The sequence below is a fragment of the Phyllopteryx taeniolatus genome, chromosome 12 (assembly GCF_024500385.1).
Source record: "Phyllopteryx taeniolatus isolate TA_2022b chromosome 12, UOR_Ptae_1.2, whole genome shotgun sequence".
Taxonomy (NCBI): Eukaryota; Metazoa; Chordata; class Actinopteri; order Syngnathiformes; family Syngnathidae; genus Phyllopteryx; species Phyllopteryx taeniolatus.
The window spans coordinates 2,284,499-2,306,461 of NC_084513.1; the positions used below are offsets into that span (position 1 = coordinate 2,284,499).

General features: G+C 45.4%; 2 protein-coding genes across 2 annotated transcripts in view; both read left to right on the forward strand.

Moving 5' to 3' along the window:
- The window catches only part of pikfyve (phosphoinositide kinase, FYVE finger containing), a 59,557-nt gene extending 44,393 nt beyond the window's left edge, over positions 1 to 15,164 (forward strand). The window contains exons 33-42 of the mRNA XM_061793015.1: positions 7,965 to 8,060; positions 8,859 to 8,939; positions 9,028 to 9,116; positions 9,183 to 9,242; positions 9,325 to 9,501; positions 10,549 to 10,652; positions 10,723 to 10,851; positions 12,242 to 12,503; positions 12,576 to 12,650; positions 14,767 to 15,164. Coding sequence (XP_061648999.1) covers positions 7,965 to 8,060; positions 8,859 to 8,939; positions 9,028 to 9,116; positions 9,183 to 9,242; positions 9,325 to 9,501; positions 10,549 to 10,652; positions 10,723 to 10,851; positions 12,242 to 12,503; positions 12,576 to 12,650; positions 14,767 to 14,882 — 1,189 coding nt within the window. The 3' untranslated portion in view covers positions 14,883 to 15,164. The remainder of the gene's footprint in view (positions 1 to 7,964; positions 8,061 to 8,858; positions 8,940 to 9,027; positions 9,117 to 9,182; positions 9,243 to 9,324; positions 9,502 to 10,548; positions 10,653 to 10,722; positions 10,852 to 12,241; positions 12,504 to 12,575; positions 12,651 to 14,766) is intronic.
- Positions 1,808 to 4,186, forward strand: LOC133487033 (uncharacterized). Its single transcript, XM_061792989.1, has one exon. It carries the CDS (start codon positions 1,819 to 1,821, stop codon positions 4,084 to 4,086), a length of 2,268 nt encoding a protein of 755 aa, XP_061648973.1. The 5' UTR covers positions 1,808 to 1,818; the 3' UTR covers positions 4,087 to 4,186.
- Positions 15,165 to 21,963: the final 6,799 nt, after the last annotated feature.

The window sequence follows — 21,963 nt, forward strand, 5'->3', positions numbered from 1 at the left end:
CAGTCAAGTCACATTGGGTGAGTGAAACTGTAAAATAAGTCCATGCCAACATTGAGGCATCTAACAAGTTAAACGCTGGGTTTCACTCTTGCACTGATGGTTTTTCGCGTTTATTTAAGTCTTCAAAACAACGTAAGAGCTGATGACAGACACCCAAATAAAATATAAATTACCATACTGGAAGGAAGGTAGAAACTGTCACATTTCAAGCTTGACATTGAGCTAAAACTTCACCAAAGGTCAAACTAGCAACTTTACATCACAATGAATTGGGACAAAATTCACAAAAACATCTCACAGTATCTTAACCTTGTCTCATCGGTGGGTAGGCAAAGGAAATTATTATTATTTTTTTTTTTTTTGCTTCTCGTTTTAAATTTGTTCTCCGTTTGATGGGATAAAACATTTGCAAATCTATTTTAGCAATGCTATATTTAACTTTTAGCTGAAACAATAATTAATGAATATTAAAGTCATCGACTTTTAGTTCATAGGTTTGATATTGATACTGGTTACGAAGAACGCCTAGTCAAATGTTCATTTTAGTTTATGCTGCACGCTGCTAAGAAAATTGATGTTCATAATTTGAACATTATTTATTTCAACCATGCAACTTTTTTGACCCAGCACCCTAAAATAATCTGAATCGAGAATCGTTTGAAACTGGAATCGAACTGAAGAACTGGAATTGGGACCGGAATCGCTCAAATTCAAACAATGCCCAACCCCAGTCAGCAGTGTTTAAAATCTGGAGCAAGTACAAGCTTAACATTGAGCTAAAACTTCACCAAAGGTCAAACTAGCAACTTTACATCACAATGAATTGGGACAAAATTCAAAACAGGAAGGTTGTAATAGGGAGGTGTCCTGGTTGACCAAGTAAAACTTCAAAGCGTCAAGATGGAAAACTTGCGGTGTCGCCAAACGAACGCCATCCTAACACCTAAACGGAAAAAACAAAGCAACAGTGGGCTACAGAAATGCAATCATGCATTATAGAAGACTGAATTGCGAATTTGCATTGGACAAGGTGAGGATGCTGGAACTTTTGTTTGGTGCAGTTCCACTGAGATTTATGAAGATGACTGTCTGAAGAAAATATGCAAATCTACACAGCCATTGATGATGCATGTCAGGTAAAGGCACAGGGCGAAGCCAGTCATTACATTTTCAATTAATGTACCTTGACATAGAGATTTTGGACACTTTTCTGTTTCCATCGATTAAAGGGATGTTACGGTACTAGTGTTTTTTTTTTTTTTTTTTTATGACTCCATGTCTTCCTCAAAATTGAGCAATTCCATAGGTTTTCCCTGTACTGGCTCTAAAAAAAAATAGTGACTGATGACAACAGTTTTCCTCCTTGCTTTTTTTTTTTTTTTTTTTTTTAATTTATTTAAAGCTAGATGGGTGGTATTTTGAATAAAAAAATGCGGAACATCCGTGATTTCCCTTTTACCTCAAAAATTAAACATTCAAATGATCATCCTCGAGTAGCAGTGATTCCATAATTGTTGCCAGGTGTTTTATATTGTAAGTTTAAAAAAAAAATTAAAACATTTTTTTTTTAATTTTTACTCAGGATAGGAATGTAAAATCAAGGAGCTGTCAGGTGCGATACAATGTGGTCGTTGATGACCATACGTTTCCAGATTAATATTTAATAATTTTTATGTACAAGTAACTATATTGTAGACCTGTATGTACACATTTCAATACAGTATTTTTTTTTTTTGTTTGTGTATGGGCACAAGCCAATGCAGCCCTATGGGGGGCACAAGTCAGTGCAAACTGTAGGCCGGTCCCAAGCCCGGATAAATGCAGAGGGTTGCGTCAGGAAGGGCATCCGGCTTAAAACCTTGCCAAACAAATATGAGCGTTCATCCAAAGAATTCCATACCGGATCGGTCGTGGCCCGGGTTAACAACGTCCGCCACCGGCGCCGTCAACCTGCAGGGCGCTGTTGGAAATTCAGCTACTGTGGGTCGAAGTCGAAGTCAAAGAAGAAGAAGAAGAAGAGGTGGAAAGCGGGTTCTTCGGCAGAAAGAGAAGAGGAAAACACAGAGCCTAGAACTGAATGTGGGGACTTTGAATGTTGGGACTATGACAGGAAAATCTCGGGAGTTGGTTGACATGATGATTAGGAGAAAGGTTGATATATTGTGTGTCCAGGAGACCAGGTGGAAAGGCAGTAAGGCTAGAAGTTTAGGGGCAGGGTTTAAATTATTTTACCATGGTGTAGATGGGAAGAGAAATGGAGTCGGGGTTATTTTAAAAGAAGAGTTGGCTAAGAATGTCTTGGAGGTGAAAAGAGTATCAGATCGAGTGATGAGGCTGAAATTTGAAATTGAGGGTGCTATGTGTAATGTGATTAGTGGCTATGCCCCACAGGTAGGATGTGACCTAGAGGTGAAAGAGAAATTCTGGAAGGAGCTAGATGATGTAGTTCTGAGCATCCCAGACAGAGAGAGAGTCGTAATTGGTGCAGATTGTAATGGACATGTTGGTGAAGGTAATAAGGGTGATGAAGAAGTGATGGGTAAGTACGGTATCCAGGAAAGGAACTTGGAGGGACAGATGGTGGTAGACTTTGCAACAAGGATGCAAATGGCTGTAGTGAACACTTTTTTCCAGAAGAGGCACGAACATAGGGTGACCTACAAGAGCGGAGGTAGAAGCACACAGGTGGATTACATCTTGTGCAGACGATGTAATCTGAAGGAGGTTACCAACTGTAAGGTAGTGGTAGGGGAGAGTGTGGCTAGACAGCATAGGATGGTGGTGTGTAAGATGACTCTGGTGGTGGGGAGGAAAATTAGGAAGACAAAGGCAGAGAAGAGAACCATGTGGTGGAAGCTGAGACAGGACGAGTGTTGTGCAGCTTTTCGGGAAGAGGTGATACAGGCTCTCGGTGGACGGGAAGAGCTTCCAGAAGACTGGACCACTGCAGGCAAGGTGATCAGAGAAGCAGGCAGGAGAGTACTTGGTGTATCTTCTGGCAGGAAAGGAGAGAAGGAGACTTGGTGGTGGAACCTCACAGTACAGGAAATCATACAAGGAAAACGGTTAGCTAAGAAGAAGTGGGACACTGAGAGGACCGAGGAGAGGCGAAAGGAATACATTGAGATGCGACACAGGGCAAAGGTAGAGGTGGCAAAGGCAAAACAAGAGGCATATGATGACATGTATGGCAGGTTGGACACTAAAGAAGGAGAAAAGGATCTATACAGGCTGGCCAGACAGAGGGATAGAGATGGGAAGGATGTGCAGCAGGTTAGGATGATTAAGGATAGAGATGGAAATATGTTGACTGGTGCCAGCAGTGTGCTAGGTAGATGGAAAGAATACTTCGAGGAGTTGATGAATGAGGAAAATGATAGAGAAGGGAGAGTAGAAGAGGCAAGTGTGGTGGACCAGGAAGTGGCAATGATTAGTAAGGGGGAAGTTAGAAAGGCATTAAAGAGAATGAAAAATGGAAAGGCAGTTGGTCCTGATGACATTCCTGTGGAGGTATGGAAGCATCTAGGAGAGGTGGCTGTGGAGTTTTTGACCAGCTTGTTCAATAGAATTCTAGTGCGTGAGAAGATGCCTGAGGAATGGAGGAAAAGTGTACTGGTGCCCATTTTTAAGAACAAAGGTGATGTGCAGAGCTGTGGCAACTATAGAGGAATAAAGTTGATGAGCCACACAATGAAGTTATGGGAAAGAGTAGTGGAGGCTAGACTCAGGACAGAAGTGAGTATTTGCGAGCAACAGTATGGTTTCATGCCTAGAAAGAGTACCACAGATGCATTATTTGCCTTGAGGATGTTGATGGAAAAGTACAGAGAAGGTCAGAAGGAGCTACATTGTGTCTTTGTAGATCTAGAGAAAGCCTATGACAGAGTACCCAGAGAGGAACTGTGGTACTGCATGCGGAAGTCTGGAGTGGCAGAGAAGTATGTTAGAATAATACAGGACATGTACGAGGGCAGCAGAACAGCGGTGAGGTGTGCTGTCGGTGTGACAGAAGAATTTAAGGTGGACGTGGGACTGCATCAGGGATCAGCCCTGAGCCCCTTCCTTTTTGCAGTGGTGATAGGCTGACAGATGAGGTGAGACTGGAATCCCCGTGGACCATGATGTTTGCAGATGACATTGTGATCTGCAGTGAAAGCAGGGAGCAGCTGGAGGAACAGTTAGAAAGATGGAGGCATGCACTGGAAAGAAGAGGAATGAAGATTAGCCGAAGTAAAACAGAATATATGTGCATGAATGAGAGGGATGGTGGGGGAAGAATGAGGTTACAGGGAGAAGAGATGGCAAGGGTAGAGGACTTTAAATACTTGGGGTCAACCGTCCAGAGCAATGGTGAGTGTGGTCAGGAAGTGAAGAAACGGGTCCAAGCAGGTTGGAACGGGTGGAGGAAGGTGTCAGGTGTGTTATGTGACAGAAGAGTCTCTGCTAGGATGAAGGGCAAAGTTTATAAAACAGTGGTGAGGCCAGCCATGATGTATGGATTAGAGACAGTGGCACTGAAGAGAAAACAGGAAGCAGAGCTGGAGGTGGCGGAAATGAAGATGTTGAGGTTCGCTCTCTGAGTGACCAGGTTGGATAAAATTAGAAATGAGCTCATCAGAGGGACAGCCAAGGTTCGATGTTTTGGAGTCAAAGTTAGAGAGAGCAGACTTCAATGGTTTGGACACGTCCAGAGGAGAGAGAGTGAGTATATTGGTAGAAGGATGATGACGATGGAGCTGCCAGGCAAGAGAGCTAGAGGAAGACCAAAGAGAAGGATGATGGATGTCGTGAGGGAAGACATGATGGCAGTTGGTGTTCGAGAGGAGGATGCAGGACATAGGCTCTCATGGAAAAGGATGACGCGCTGTGGCGACCCCTAACGGGACAAGCCGAAAGGAAAAGAAGAAGTATGGGCACAAGCCAGTGCAAACTGTAGGCTGGTCCCAAACCCGGATAAATGCAGAGTTGCGTCAGGAAGGGCATCCGGCTTAAAACTTTGCCAAACAAATATGAGGGTTCATCCAAAGAATTCCATACCGGATCGGTCGTGGGCCGGGTTAACAACATCCGCCACCGGCGCCGTCAACCTGCAGGGCGCCGGTGGAAATTCAGCTACGGTGGGTCGAAGACGACGAAGACATGGAAAGCGGGTTCTTCGGCAGAAAGAGAAGAGGAAAGCACAGAGCCTAGAACTGAATGTGGGGATTTTGAATGTTGGGAAATGACAGGAAAATCTTGGGAGTTGGTTCATGTGATGATTAGGAGAAAGGTTGATATATTGTGTGTCCAGGAGACCAGGTGGAAAGGCAGTAAGGCTAGAAGTTTAGGGGCAGGGTTTAAATTATTTTAACATGGTGTAGATGGGAAGATAAATGGACTCGGGGTTATTTTAAAAGAAGAGTTGGCAAAGAATGTTTTGGAGGTGAAAAGAGTAACAGATCGAGTGATGAGGCTGAAACTTGAAATTGATGGTGTTATATATATAATGTGATTAGTGGCTATGCGCCTCAGGTAAGATGTGACCTAGAGGTGAAAGAGAAATTCTGGAAGGAGCTAGACGAAGTAGTTCTGAGCATCCCAGACAGAGAGAGAGGCGTGATTGGTGCAGATTGTAATGGACATGTTGGTGAAGGAAATAAGGGTGATGAAGAAGGAACTTGGAGGGACAGATGGTGGTAGACTTTGCAAAAATGATGCAAATGGCTGTAGTGAGCACTTTTTTTCCAAGAAGAGGCAGGAAGAGGTAGAAGCACACAGGTGGATCTTGAGCAGACGATGTAATCTGAAGGAGGTTACCGACTGTAAGGTAGTGGTAAGGGAGCTTGTGGCTAGACTGCATAGGACTGTGGTGTGTAAGATGACTCTGGTGTTGGGGAGGAAGATTAGAAAGACAAAGGCAGAGCAGAGAACCATGTGGTAGAAGCTGAGACAGGACGAGTGTTGTGCAGCTTTTCGGGAAGAGGTGAGACAGGCTCTCGGTGGAGAGGAGGAGCTTCCAAAAGACTGGACCACTAAAGAAGGAGAAAAGGATCTATACAGTTTGGCCAGACAGAGGGATAGAGATGGGAAGGATGTGCAGCAGGTTAGGGTGATTAAGGATAGAGATGGAAATATATTGACTGGTGCCAGTAGTGTGCTCGATAGATGGAAAGAATACTTCGAGGAGTTGAAGAATGAGGAAAATGAGAGAGAAGGGAGAGTAGAAGAGGAAAGTGTGGTTGACCAGGAAGTGGCAATGATTAGTAAAGGGGAAGTTAGAAAGGCATTAAAGAGGATGAAAAATGGAAAGGCAGTTGGTCCTGATGCCATTCCTGTGGAGGTATGGAAGCATCTAGGAGAGGTGGTTGTGGAGTTTTTTGACCAGCTTGTTCAATAGAATTCTAGCGCGTGAGAAGATGCCTGAGGAATGGAGGAAAAGTGTGCTGGTGCCCATTTTTAAGAACAAGGGTGCTGTGCAGAGCTGTGGGAAGTATAGAGGAATAAAGTTCATGAGCCACACAATGAAGTTATGGGAAAGAGTAGTGGAGGCTAGACTCAGGACAGATCTGAGGATTTGCGAGCAACAGTTTGGTTTCATGCCTAGAAAGAGTATCTCAGATGCATTATTTGACTTGAGGATGTTGATAGAAAAGTACAGAGAAGGTCAGAAGGAGCTACATTGTGTGTTTGTAGATCTAGAGAAAGCGCATGACAGAGTACCCGGAGAGGAACTGTGGTACTGCATGCTGGAGTGGCAGAGAAGTATGTTAGAATAATACAGGATATGTACGAGGGCAGCAGAACAGTGGTGAGGTGTGCTGTCGGTGTGACAGACTAATTTAAGGTGGAGGTGGGACTGCTTCAGTGATCAGCCGTGAGCCCCTTCCTGTTTACAGTGGTGATGGATAGGGTGACATATGAGGTTAGACTGGAATCTCCGTGGACCATGATGTTTGCAGATGACATTGTGATCTGCAGTGAAAGCAGGGAGCAGGTGGAGGAACAGTTAGAAAGATGGAGGCATGCACTGAAAAGCAGAGGAATAAAGATTAGCCGAAGTAAGACAGAATATATGTGCATGAATGAGAGGGGGGTTGGGGGAGTGAGGCTACAGGGTTAAGAGATGGCAAGGGTGGAGTACTTTAAATACTTGGGGTCAACCAGAGCAATGGTGAGTATGGTCAGGAAGTGAAGAAACGGGTCCAAGCAGGTTGGACCGGGTGGAGGAAGGTGTCAGGTGTGTTATGTGACAGAAGAGTCTCTGCTTGGATGAAGGGCAAAGTTTATAAAACAGTGGTGAGGCCAGCCATGACGAACGGATTAGAGACAGTCGCACTGAAGAGACAACAGGAAGCAGAGCTGCAGGTGGCGGAAATGAAGATGTTGAGGTGCGCTCTCGGCGTGACCAGGTTGGATACAGTTAGAAATAAGCTCATCAGAGGGACAGCCAAGGTTCGATGTTTTGGAGACAAAGTTAGAGCAGACTTCGATGGTTTGCACACATCCAGAGGAGAGAGAGTGAGTATATTGGTAGAAGGATGATGAGGATGGAGCTGCCAGGCAAGAGAGCTAGAGGAAGACCAAAGAGAAGATTGATGGATGTCGTGAGGGAAGACATGAGGGCAGTTGGTGTCCGAGAGAAGGATGCAGGAGATAGGCTTACATGGAAAAGGATGACGTGCTGTGGCGACCCCTAAATACCTTTGGATGGGCGTATATACACTCATTGACACATTGACAGTTACTCTTTTATAAATGTATTTTACTTTTTGTTATAGGATCGCTCACACAATCCAGATGTCTGGTACAATGCCTGGATACATCGCTGTTGTCTGACCATGCTTTTTTAGTATAAAATAAACATGTATAAATTGAGCAGAAGTTTGAGGAACTAAATCATATGACAAATTGACAAGGTCAATATATTTGATGCCTGCTTTAATCATAAAAAATACTAAGGTGTGACGTCACTTTCTGTGTCGCAGTGATCCGGACAAGCATTACCTGATGTATGAACATGAGCGGGTGCCCATCGCCGTGTGCGAAAAGGAGCCGAGCTCAATCATTGCCTTTGCGCTCAGGTAACCACTCATACTTTTAACACGACCCTGGTGAGGAAAAGCAGTTCAGAAAATTGATGGATGGATGCTTAAAATAGTAGAATTTGGTACAATGACCAGCCGTACATATCCAGAGTCCCCAAGCTGTGCACAGAAAAGTCACCGTCAGCCGAGCCCCATGACCGTACAAAAAGCCTTTATGTCATAAAATCGAACGACTGTCTAAAGTCATCGTCCAAAACCCTTTTTTCAATTTTCCAATCCTGATAAAATAGTACAAACATTGGCTGGCAGGTGTTTGCCGTATTCCAACCACCAGTGCCCATCAAAGTCGACGGCGAGATACTGTTTTTATATATATTTTATGTCTTCCCAAAATGTTTTTCAAAAGTGAGCGATGCAATCAACCCAAGAAACAGCTCACAAAATTTGTGAATGTACAGTGGACCATAATTTGTTAATAATTTTATTTTATTTTTTTCTCATTTTGTCTCTCGTAGGGGAGTTTTACCTATGATGAAAATTCAGGCCTCTCTCATCTTTTTAAATGGAAGAACTTGCACCATTGGTGGCTGGTGTAACTAAATCACTTGCCTAAGGTCCTCTACAAGGAGGCATTACAGTGATCGATTCCAGAGAAACAAGGCTACACACCTTTATTGAACCTCACTTATTTCACCATTGTCTAAAAAAACATACAGACCTTGAATATAGGCGACAATTACGCCCCAGGCTTGCTTGTGAACCAACGGAGTACGTTGTATGATCATTGCATTAAAGGACTACTTTAAGTAAATGAGTTGTTGTTTCCATCCACAGCTGCAAGGAGTACAAAACAGCACTGGATGATTTGTCCAAGGTGTCCAACGCAGGAGCAGACGAGGTGTCACAAGCCAACAGGTGTGTCCCATTCACCTTTATGTGAAAACCTGTATAATGGTTCCATATAGAAAAGGACGTGGAAATCAACTTAATAACTTCTGTCTAGTAGTGGAGAGAGCCGAGCCAAGGGCAGCCCTGCCAGGCTCGTCGAGTCATCCGTGCAGAGCCGCAGCAGCATAGAAGCTGACCCACCTCGTGAGTGTTGATGTCTGCGTGTTCATGTGCCACCGCTTGCTATTGATGCATTCGTTTTACCTGCAGAGGATGCTGATGTGGCGGATAAACAAAAGAAGCAGTCTCACAATCCACACATCGAGCTGCGTACGTTTGTATTGTTTATTTTCCTATTCCCACTTATTAGGATCTACCCATTTAATCAGTCGTTGCCTCTCCCCCTGTTTAGAATTTTCAGATGCCAATGCCAAGTTCTACTGTCGCATCTACTACGCAGCAGAGTTCCACAGGATGCGCGAAGAGATCTTGGAGAGTGTTGAGGAGGATTTCGTCCGCTCGCTGTCCCACTGCGTCAACTGGCAGGCACGTGGCGGAAAGTCTGGAGCCGTCTTCTATGCCACCGAAGGTCGGACCACTGCCTTCCTTCATGATTCCTTCTATTGTCTATTGTGCATAGAGAAGAGAGAGAGCGGCATGGCTGCGGCGTTAACTCTACTCTAGGAGTACAAAACACAAGTTTTTGGAGTCTGGAACATGCTATTTTTGGTACAGTAAAAACATTTTTGTCAAGCCATTTGCTTTTGGCAACAGATTTGGAGCTAGGAAGCACACTATTTCCTCGCAGCTCATGAAACCGACTAGCCTATCATGAGTACTGTACGTAAACAATGTCACCATGACCAAGATCACTGGCCTTTTTTTATATTTATTTACAATAACCTTGTACTTTACTGGGCGTGTGGTAAGAGTACCTAAAAGGAAAAGTTAAGACACAGGGTAGTAGATTGGTCACTTCCATGATGGGTGAAGACAAAAAAAAAAAAACTTGTCTTTTTGTAATAAAGAGCAAGAAAGATGTTGTCCATTTTTTATTTGCTCCATCGCAGACTTGGGCAAAGTACATCCCGTATGTCACATCCGGCCCGTCCAGTCTCTGATTGGCCCTCGCAGTGTAGTCAAACTGAAATGTGGATCTGTGGTGCACGCATGTGGATGTTACAAGGAACCAAGAGCCATGTTCGACCCCTCTCGCAACTATTTTTGAATCTATCTGCAGCTAATATCAGTTAGTGGTTGGTGCTCAAAATGTCAGCACACTTTACAAATGTGGAAAAACATTGTCCACTTTTTTGTCAATCTTGAGTAATAGTAATTGTTTAAAATGTGTATTCCCTAATTATAACAATATATAACATACCTATACAAGTAGCAGTTTATTTAACAAGACTAATTAATGCTTTATATAAATACATTCAATTAATATGGAATACAGTTGAAGTTTAGCATGTTGGTGTGGTTTCTTGACAACCAGTTTCTCATTTGCCCGTTTTGAAAGTTAATTGCCCGCCCCTGTTCTATCTCCATCCCGCGCGCGCCCACACACACACACACAAACTAGATTAGTATTATTTTTTATATGCTCTCTGCGATAAGAACATCTTCTCTGTTTCAGATGACCGATTCATCCTGAAGCAGATGCCCAGACTGGAAGTGCAGTCCTTCCTCGACTTTGCTCCTCATTACTTTACCTACATCACCGGAGCTGTGCAACAGAAAGTATGCATAACAAAACAAACAAATATACAGTATGTGTATTTTGTGGATTGACTGATACTTTGTGTCACAGAGGCCGACTGCCCTGGCGAAGATTCTCGGCGTTTACCGCATCGGTTACAAGAACTCTCAGAACAACACTGAGAAGAAACTGGACCTGCTTGTGATGGAAAACCTTTTTTATGGACGCAAGATGGCTCAGGTAAAGAATGTCTTGATTTAGGTCCTGTAAATGTTTATTTTATTGGTGCTACCTGATGTCGTTTTTTAAAAATTATTTTAGGTTTGCAAGATAATTTCTGTTGGAACTGCCCCGCATGTCCTTTCTCAAGCTATTCTTTTCCACCTGGCATTTGAGAACGACAGATTTTCACATCCATATGGGATATGTAAATAAGATGTGCTTTGATTGGATCGCTCCTCTTCCGCCTTTTAAATATGGAAAACAGCTTGGCTCTGATTGGTCCATATCACGGCGTCTGGAAGCTTGGGACGGCTCAGCATTCATGGTGACATCGCGTCCTTCGATGTCTTACTGCCGTCGTGAAGCACAATCCACCAAGTGTTGGATTGTTGGCCCACTAACAGGGAATGTGACCTGAAAGGGAACGTGGGTGAAAATTAAAATGGGAGGTATATTTTGACATGATGCTCGTCGTCTTCTCAGATGCATTTATTTTAATTGAACCTGTCACGAGAGTCATCGCTGGCGATTATGAATGCAAGCGCCGCTATTTCCTCCACTACAGTTACATAATAAATTTGGAATCTAGAGGTGCCCTTACATCTGAAACATTTTTTTTCTGTTTTATACATAATCTAGGTCAGAATGTGTCTATGACATAGTTTAAGGATGACATCTGTGCGTTTTGCCATTTCAATGCAAAAGCCTTTGAAAACCAAAACAGCTTGCAAGCGAGAGGATTTAAAATTGCTGAGTGTGAGACATAGTTTTTGCTGTCTTTTGCATTCAATTGAAAAACTGCATAGATGTCAAACTTAAACCAGGTCACAGACTTAGTGTGACCGATGGTATGCATAAAACGGTAGGAAAAAAAATATTTGGATGGCATCGGACATTTCAGTAAGCGTGTGACTTTAGTGAGCATTCAAATAGTTGAAGCCATCAGTAGTAGTAGCCGTAAGCCGTTCAGAAAATGGATGGAGGAATGGTTTGGTGAAGGTCAAAACCATGAACTTATGTAACATTTGAGTTTCGTGGAGCAGAAATCATTCAAAATAAAGTGTTCTTGCGCTGCTCCAGAATAATAGTCCTTTAAAGGTTATAATGAGAGGTGAAAAGTAGGATGCCATCATTCCATTTTACCTCAGTGACCTTCTTCATCTTGTTTTATTCAATTCAATAAGATTCTTGCATTAATATTACATTTGTAGGTCATTTTTTTTATTTGAAGAAGTATTGTGAAAGCTACCTCCAATAACTCTGGTTGGATGTCAACAAAGTTCATGTTTTGACATTAGACTGTAAGCCTTGAAAAATGTGAGGATTGGTCAGAAATTACGGCTGCCGCCAGAGCGCCAATTCTTGATTTGGTGTTATAAGTGAGATGTCCTCATTGCCTCGTTGCAAGGTGTTCGACCTGAAGGGGTCGCTGCGAAACCGCAACGTTAAGACGGACTCGGGCAAGGAGAGCTGCGAGGTGGTCCTGCTGGATGAGAACCTGCTGAAGCTCATCTATGACAACCCGCTGTACATCCGCTCGCACTGCAAGTCGGTGCTGCGCGCCGCCATCCACAGCGACGCATACTTCCTGTCCAGCCACCTCATCATCGATTACTCGCTGCTGGTGGGACGCGACGACGCCACTGATCAGCTGGTGGTCGGGATCATCGGTAAAGAAGAAGTAGAAACGAGGGCAGTTGAATCATTTTTGTTGCAGCCTCATAATGTGTCTCTTTTCACAGATTACATCAGGACTTTCACTTGGGATAAAAGGCTCGAGATGGTTGTCAAATCCACTGGGATTCTGGGAGGTCAAGGTAGTCGCTAGCTTCGTTTTAAACCTACGTGGTAGTCAAACATTGGGTCGTTTCTTAGGTTAAATGAAGTTCAAACGGGGTGTAGAAGGCAAATTCTAGGAGGTGCCGTAAAGGCCAAAAATACGAGAGACCCTCTCACACTCACATACACATTTTTTGACTCTCACATTGACAAAAAAAGTCTCAAAGGGTCTTAGTAAGATAGTGTTTGGTGAATAAGAAGAGGCTTTTTGGTGTGCATGAGGTTTTTGTATTGTATATAGTGCTTTTCATGACACTCAAAGATGCTTTACAATTGCACACATTATTAAATCACTCTACAGCCACACCGTGGTGGAACACTACCTGTGTAGCCCATCCAAATCAGTCGCGTTTCGGCGGAATTCGCTGTTTTGAACTCAAAATAGGCCATTTACGTGAATCGTACAGATCCAATGACTTGTTGAGGCTGTTTCGTACTCCTTGAACGCTGACAGCTAGATGCATTCCACACATCTAACTTCTGATTATTACTCCACGGCGGACTAATATCCGAAAGCGCATTGGCTTGAGGTTCCGCCTGTGCGCTCGGGACCTGCTTTGGAGTCACAGGAGGACACCAGAAAAAACACTTTCACCGCTTTAGCTGTTAAGAAGTAACTGTACTTTTACTCCGTTTCAATGATCTAAATATCGCTCGCTACTTTTATTGATCAATTATTGCTTATTTTTCGTGCGCAAGACTACGACTTCCGCATTTGGTGCTGTTTGCACCAATCCAGTTTAAGCGCTAGTGACGTTTAAGTCGTGTTCACCAATCAAACGACACAAAGTCACATAACTTGAAACAACGTCTTCTATTGGGCTTCCCGGGCATAGGTATTAACACTAGATGAGCCAGCCCGGCAGATTGTCGTGCCTTCGTGGCGGACATTTTGGGAAGGGCGTCGTTACTGTGAAGCCAACGGCGCGCTACTTGAGTTTACATTTAGACGAACAAAAGCTTTCATGTATTGTAGTATTTGTCTGGCACTATCTGCCCAAACGTGGAATTTCAGCCCACTTATAACTTGAGAAAACACCTTGCAGTAAAAAACATTTTATTTTATTGATGTTCATGCACTGGCACGGTGACCGACTGGTTAGCACATCTGCCTCACAGTTCTGGAGACAGGGGTTAAAATCCCGGCCCCGCCTGTGTGGAGTTTGCATGTTCTCCCTGTGTCTGGGTGGGTTTTCTCCGGGCACTCCGGTTTCCTCCCACATCCCAAAAACATGCGTGGTAGGTTCATTGAAGACTCAAAAATTGCCCGTAGTGAACTATGTAACAATGTTTGCTACCGAGCACACCAGTTGGAGTCTCCTCACTCATCTTTGCACTGTTGTAAGCACTGACCTTATAGCAACTTGCGCCGCCTTTCAAGATATCCATCCGTGGTTTAGGTAATGGAGCGTGTGGTGTCAAAATAAATTGTGATTAATCTGATTTAATTCATTCCTTATTCATTTTGACATCCCCAGTTTATATATATATTTATATATATATATATATACACACACACACAGTGGGTACGGAAAGTATTCAGACCCCCTTAAAATGTTCACTCTTTATTATATTGCAGCCATTTGCCCGGTTTTTCACACCTGGATTTGTGGATCCTCTGTATATACATACATATATATAGTTATGTATATATCCATTTTTCTGAGCCGCTTCTCCTCACTAGGGTCGCGGGCATGCTGGAGCCTATCCCAGCTATCATCGGGCAGGAGGCGGGGTATACCCTGAAATGGTTGCCAGCCAATTGCAGGGCACATACAAACATTTGCACCTACGGGCAATTTAGAGTCTCCAATTCATGCATGTTTTTGGGATGTGGGAGAAAACATGCATACTCCACACAGGCGGGGCCGGGGATTGAACCCGGGTCCTCAGAACTGTGAGGCTGACGCTCTAACCACTCGGCCTCCATATGTATATGTGTGTGTGTGTGTGTATATATATGAAACAGAACTTAGATTGAAGATGACATCAAATTTTATGACTAATTTATGATAGAAATCCATCTTATTCCGGATGGAACACATCCTATTATTTCAAACGGGTGTAATTAAGCACCATATTGTCTTTTTGCAGGAAAGATGCCCACAGTGGTGTCACCTGAGCTGTACCGTGCCCGCTTCTGCGAGGCCATGGACAAGTACTTCCTCATGGTGCCTGACCACTGGACCGGATTGGGTGTCAACTGCTGAGCGGAAAACACCGCTGGGATGTTAGAAAATGTGGTCCAACATTTGTTGCACGCTGGGAACATTTTTTTAAAATTTTTATTTACCGACAGAAAAGCATGTCAACCTTCCATACCACATAAGTGATATTCTGGCATATTTCTTTTAATGAGTGCACTTTCGTGGAGATCTAGTTATTTTATCATGTTGACCCCTGATGACACTGTCATAGTTTGCTACTGTAATTTAAAGTTTGAATATGTACAGAGATTATGTAACTATTAAAACATTAACATTGATCTTTAATTTGTTTCTATCACGTTATTATGCTGAAACAGGCTGGATGTCCATTCGTACCTTCAGTGGGGATTTACCCAATTTAAGCCACATCACAATGAATTTATAGAACAGCATGCAACTGTGCAACCGCCATCACAATCAATATCTTTGAAATTTCCAAAAAATACAGAGTTCACAGGTTAATTGGCAACATAAAGAACACCTGTTATTCTTCATAAAGTGTATTATACTTTGATCATTAAGTCAATTTACAGTATCCCTAGCAGAGAACAATAAAGGACAAGCTGACGACTTGAACACCTTCTACTGCAGATTTGAAAAGGACACTTTCACGCACCAGCGACCACCATCACACTTCTGACTCCCCCTTCTGCATTGACCATCCAAGAATAGGATGTGAGACGTATCTTCAAATAAGAAAAGCTCAACAAAGCGACGGGCACAGACCTTGTCCCCATCCTGCCTCAGAAGTCTGCGCGGACCAGCTCGTGCCAGTCTTCACACAGATTTTCAATAGATCTCTGGAATTGTGTGAAGTACCATCCTGTTTCAAACACTCCACCATCATCGCAGTCCCCAAGAAACCTGCAATCTCGGGTTTGAATGACTACAGGCCTGTCGCCCTGACATCTGTGGTCATGAAGTGACCACAGTATACATACATATGGGAATGCACTTCATCATAGAACACCTCGGCGGCGAGGCGACGTACGTGAGGGTCCAGTTCGTAGAATACAGCTCTACTTTGAACACCTTCATCCCTGAAATACTCTCCTCCAGTGGATTTATAGTTTCCTGATGGGCAGCACATAGCAGGTGAGGCTGGGTGACACCACCTCATACGCACGCACCATCAGCAGCGGGGCGCCCCAAGGATGTGTCCGCTCTTCACTCTACACGAGCAACTGCACCTCAATCCACCCGGCTGTCAAACTCCTGAAGTTTGCAGATGACACCATAGTCATCAGCTTCACCAAAGACGATGACAAGTCTGCGTATTGACAGGAAGTGCAGTGGCTGAAGCTTTGGTGCGGCCAACACAACCTGGAGCTGAACACTCTCAAGACAGTTGAGATGATCGTGGACTTCAGGAAGCATTCTTCGCCAAAGTTGCCCCTTAGACTGTTCAACTGCCCTGTGTTAACCGTCGAGACCTTCAAGCTCCTGGGAATTACAGTCTCTCAGGATCTGAAGTTGGGAGACTTAACATCAATTCCATCCTCAAAAAAGCCCAGCAGAGGATGTACTTCCTTTCCTATGCGCACGGTCACTTAGCAATAAAATGGACGAGCTAACGCGGCTGATGAGGAGAAACAAGGACTTTTCCTCTGGTCTTTTGTGCTTCACGGAGACATGATTTCGTGAGCAGATCCCAGACAGCGCATGACATCTGGAAGGATTCCAGCTGCTCCCTGCTGATTGTAACCCGGAGCTCTCCGGCAAAAGCAAAGGTGGCGGTGTCTTTTTCTACGCCAACGACGTCTGATGCACCGATACGACTGATTTCTCAACACTGCTCTCCTGCTCTGGAATATCTTTTCATAAATCGCAAACCATTCTCTGCGCGAGTTTGCTTCATTCAATCTGGCTGGTGTTTACATCGCGCCAGACTCTTGCGGAGGATATTTTGAATGTGGAGCAGACCTTCCCGGACTCCCTGGTTATTGTACTCCGTTACTGAAAGAAGGGCAATCGAAGCCATGAACTAACCAAGTACAAACAGTTTATTAAATGCCCGCTTATAATGCCGTGACCTGCTACAGCCTCTTGACTTTCAGATCACCTGATCCCTGCATACAGACAGGGTCTGAAGCTCTGCAGACCTGTTGTGAGGACTTCAAAGACATGGACCAGTGAGACTGGGGGAGCTATTGTTGGGGAACAACAGTCTGGGAGTACGTTTTCAGGGATGCGACAGACAATCTGGGTGAGTACACAGACACTATGACCTACATGGACAATATTGTTGGTACCCCTCTGTTAATAAAAGAAAAACCCACAGTGGTCACAGAAATAACTTGAATCTGACAAAAGTAATAATAAATACACATTTAATGAAACTTAACCAATTAAAATCAGACATTGCTTTTGAATTGTGGTTCAACAGAATTATATTAAAAAAAAAAAACAAAAAAAAATCATGACACAGGACTGGACAAAAATTATTGAAAATCATATGACATGTTCAAACAAGGTGTGTCCTCGAATTAGCATCATAGGTGTCTTCAAACTTGTAATCAGTAAGTCGGGCTATTTAGAGGGGCACAAGTAATCACTGTGCTGTTTGATGTATACCACACACACGCAGCAGAAGAAGTGAAGGAGAAAGAACATTAAAGGTAACGACAGGGCCTCCTCCCGTTGGGACAAGACCAGAACACCACCAAGGAGGCGACGGGGATGCCTTCTAACCAGATGCCCCGAGTTACCTGATCTGGGTCCTCTCGATGCCCAGGAGCAGTGTCTCGACTCTGATCCCTTCACGGAAGACCAAGCTTCTCACCCTCTCTCTAAGGGATAGAACGGACACCCTGCGGAAATTTATTTGGCCACTTGTATCCGCAATCTTATTCTTTCGGTCACGACCCACAGCTTGTGACCATAGGTGAGGGTAGGAATGAAGATCGACGGGTAAATCGAGAGCTTTGCCTTTTGGCTCAGGTCCTTAATCACGACAGACTGATAGAGTCCACATCAATGCAGATGCTGCACCGATCCGCCTGTCGATCTCCCGTTCCATTCTTCACTCACTTGTGAACAAGACCCCGAGAGACTTGAACTCCTCCACTTGGGGCAGGAGCTCCTTCCCGAAAAAGAGAGGGCATTCAACCGTTTTCTGACTGAGGACATGGCCTCAGTTTTGAAGGTGCTGATTTTCATGCTAACCGCTTCAGACTTGGCTGCAAACAGCGAGAGTTGAAGATCACAGTTTGATGACGCCATTAGAACCACATCTGCAAAAAGCAGAAGCGCAATGCTGAGGCCACCAAACCAGACCCCGCAATGCCTCGGCTGGACCTAGAAATTCTGCCAATAAAGGTAATGAACAGAATCGGTGACTTCGAACCCTCATTGGAAACTAATCTGATTTACTGTCGGCAATGCAGCCCAAACTCTCACACCGGTTGTACAGCTCGTATTAGGGGGTCTGGTACCCCATACTTCCGGACCATAAAGACCCTCCGAGGGCCATGGTTGAACGCCTTCTCCAAGTCTACAGAGCACATGTAGACTGGTTGGGTAAACACTCATGCACTCACCAGAACCCTGCTGAGGGTCTACAGCTGGTCCACTGTTACAGAGCTGTGACGAAAACCGCATTGGTCCTGCTAAAAATGAAATTCGACTTCCGGACTGACTCTCCTCTTCAGCAACCCCAAATATTTTCACCAGGGAGGCCGAGGAGGGTAATCCTCCTGTAGTTGGAACACACCCTCCGATTCCCCCTTCTTAAAACGGGGGACCACCACCCCGGCCTACCAATCCGGAGGCACTGTCCCTGATGTCCACGCAATGCTGCAGAGGCGTGTCAACCAGGAGAGTCCCAGAACCTTTAGGAACTCCAGGCGGCTCTCATATCCCCCCAGGGCTCTGCCATTGAGGAGCTCTTTAACCACCTTGGTGACCTCAACCCCGGAGATAGGAGTGCCCGCCTCAGCGTGCCAAGACTCTGCCTCCTCACCGAAAGGCATGTTGGTGAAATTGAGGTCTTTGACGTATTCTCTCCACCAATTCACAACGTCCTGAGTTGAGGTCAGCAGTGACCCATCACCACTATACTCAGTTTTGAGGGTGCTCTGCTTCCCCTTCATGAGATGCTGGATGGTGGACCAGAAATTCCTCGAAGCCGTCCGGAAGTCGGCGTTCCTGGCCTCCCAGAACTCCTCTCACCCTTGAGTTTTTACCTCAGCGACCACCAAAGCTGCATTCCGTTTGGCCTGCCGGTACCCAGTCCCACATGCCAAAAAGGCCCGATAGGACTCCTTCAGCTTGATGTCATTTTCATTTGGAAAATATTATTTTGACAGGTACGGGTGAGAAACTTTGACTTTGGGCAAGAGACTTTCTTAAAAAGAAGAAATAAGTCCCAGTATACAAGTTGAATTCTGTGACGGATATTAGGCAGTTTTGGTATTTTGCTTATATTCCTTGTATGTTCCGTTGTCATGTTCATACGCACTTTGAACATGTAAGCGACTTTTGAATTTCAGAGGAGGGAAAGCTGTCCTGGTGGCACGGTTTATGGTCATTATGGGGAGGCTTCATCTCTGTCGCGAGAAAGGAGCCGTGAGAGAAGCAAAGTGGTTGTGTATTTGATTGACAGGAGAGGCAGGATTTTTAAGAGCTCTCGGTGACACGCCCATACGCCTGCAAGCTGAAAGAATGTCTCAATTCTTGACCATTTTGAAGCCTGATTTCACATACTTAGCAATTTTTTAATTCCTTCATTCATTGTCAGGCTATGACTACTCTGTGATGTGTCAAATTTAGATTTTTTTTTCTCCCGTTTGGTTGCACTTTAAGATAAAGCGTTTTAATACTTAATATAATTAAATGAAATGTGGAATGAATTTAAAAATCAATCCATCCATTTTATTTCGCTTATGACAGGTCGGGTCGCGGGGGCAGTAGCTTTAGCTACACAGCCACTTTATCCAGCTCTTCTGGGGAGAACCCGAGGTGTTCCCAGGCCAGCTGGAAGACATACAGTAGTCTCTCCAGTGTCTCCTGGGTGGTCCCCGGGGTCTCCTACAGGTGGGACATGCCCGGAACACCTCACCAGGGATGTATCCAGGAGGCATCCTAACCACATGCCTGAGCCACCTCGTCTGGCTCCTCTCAATGTGAAGGAGCAGTGGCTTTACTCTGAGCCCCTCCCGGATGACCAAACTTCTCACCCTATCTCTAAGGGAGAGCCTGGACACCCTGCGGAGGAAACTCACTTCAGCTTATTGTATCCGGGATCTTGTTCTTTCGTTCACAACCCACAGCTCATGACCAGAGGTGAGGGTAGGAACGTAGATCGACCGATAAATTGAGAGCTTCACCTTTCGGCTTAGCTCTTTCTTTACCATATCTGACTGATGCAGACGCTGCACCGATCCGCCTGTCCACTCTGCTGCAAACTCTCCAGTGAGAGTTGGAGATTACGGCTTGATGAAGCCAACAGAACCACATAATTTGCAAAAAGCAGAGCTGCAATACTGAGGCCACCAAACCGGACCCCCTCTACGCCTCGGCTGCGCCTAGAAATTCTGTCCCAAAAGTTATGAATAGAATCGGTGATAAAGGGCAGCCTTGGCGGAGTCCAACCCTCACCGGAAACGAGTCCGACTTACTGCCGGCAATGCAGCCCAAACTCTGACACTGGTCGTACAGGGACCGAACAGCCTGTATCAGGGGGTTCGGAACCCCATACTCCTGAAGCACCCGCCACAGAACTCCCCGAGGGAGAACGCCTTCTCCAAGTCCACAAAACACATGGAGACTGGTTGGGCGAACTTCCATGCACCGTCGAGGACCCTGTCGAGGGTGTAGAGCTGGTCCACTGTTCCACGGTCAGGACGAAAACCACACTGCTCCTCCTGAATCTGAGGTTCGACTTCCCGACGGACCCTCCTCTCCAGCACCCCTTAATAGACTTTACCAGTGAGGCTGAGGAGTGTGATCCCTCTGTAGTTGGAACACACCCTCCGGTCCCCTTTCTTAAAAAGGGGGACCACCACCCTAGTCTGCTAATCCAGAGGCACTGTCCCCGAGGTCCACGCAATGTTGCAGAGGCGTGTCAACCAGGACAGCCCCACACCCGGGGCCTTGCCACCAAGGAGCTTTTTAACCAACTCTGTGACCTCAACCCCAGAGACAGGAGAGCCCGCCTCAGAGACCCCAGACTCTGCTTCCTCATGGGAAGGCGTGTCTGTGGACTTGAGAAGGTCTTCGAAGTATTTTCCCCACCGACTCACAACGTCCTGAGTCGAGGTCAGCAGTGCCCCATCCCCACTATACACAATGTTGATGGTGCACTGCTTCCCCCTCCTGAGACGCCGGATGGTGGACAGAATTTCCTCGAAGCCATTCGGAAATCGTGTTTTTGCCTCAGCAAACACCAAAGCTGCGTTCCGCTTGGCCAGCCGGTACCCATCAGCTGCCTCAGGATTTCTACAGGCCAAAAAGACCCAACAGGACTCTTTCTTCAGCTTGGCAGCATCCCTCACCGCTGGTGTCCACCAATGGGTTCGGGGATTGCCGCCACGACAGGCACAACTACCTTACAGCCAAAGCTCCAGTCGGCCACCTCAGCAATGGAGGCGCGGAACATGGTCCACTCGGACTCAATGTCCCCCACCTCCCCCGAGACGTGGGTGAAGTTCTGCCGGAGGTGGGAGTTGAAACTCCTTCTGACGGAGCATTCTGCCAGACGTTCCCAGGAGACCCTCGCAATACGTTTGGGCCTGCCAGGTCGGACCAGCATCTTCCCCCACCATCGGAGCCAACTCGCCACCGGGTGGTGATCAGTTGACAGCTCCACCCTGTCTTCACCCGAGTGGCCAAGACATGCGGCCGCAAGTCCGATGACACGACCACAAAGTCGATCATCGAACTGCGACCTTGGGTGTTCTGGTGCCAGGTGCACGTGTGGACGGACACCCTTATGCTTGAACATGGTGTTCGTTATGGACAATCCGTGATGAGCACATAAGTCCAATAACAGGACACCACTCGGGTTCTGATCAGGGGAGGTGTTCCTCCCAATCACGTCCTTCCAGGTCTCACTGTCACTGCCCACGTGAGCATTGAAGTCCCC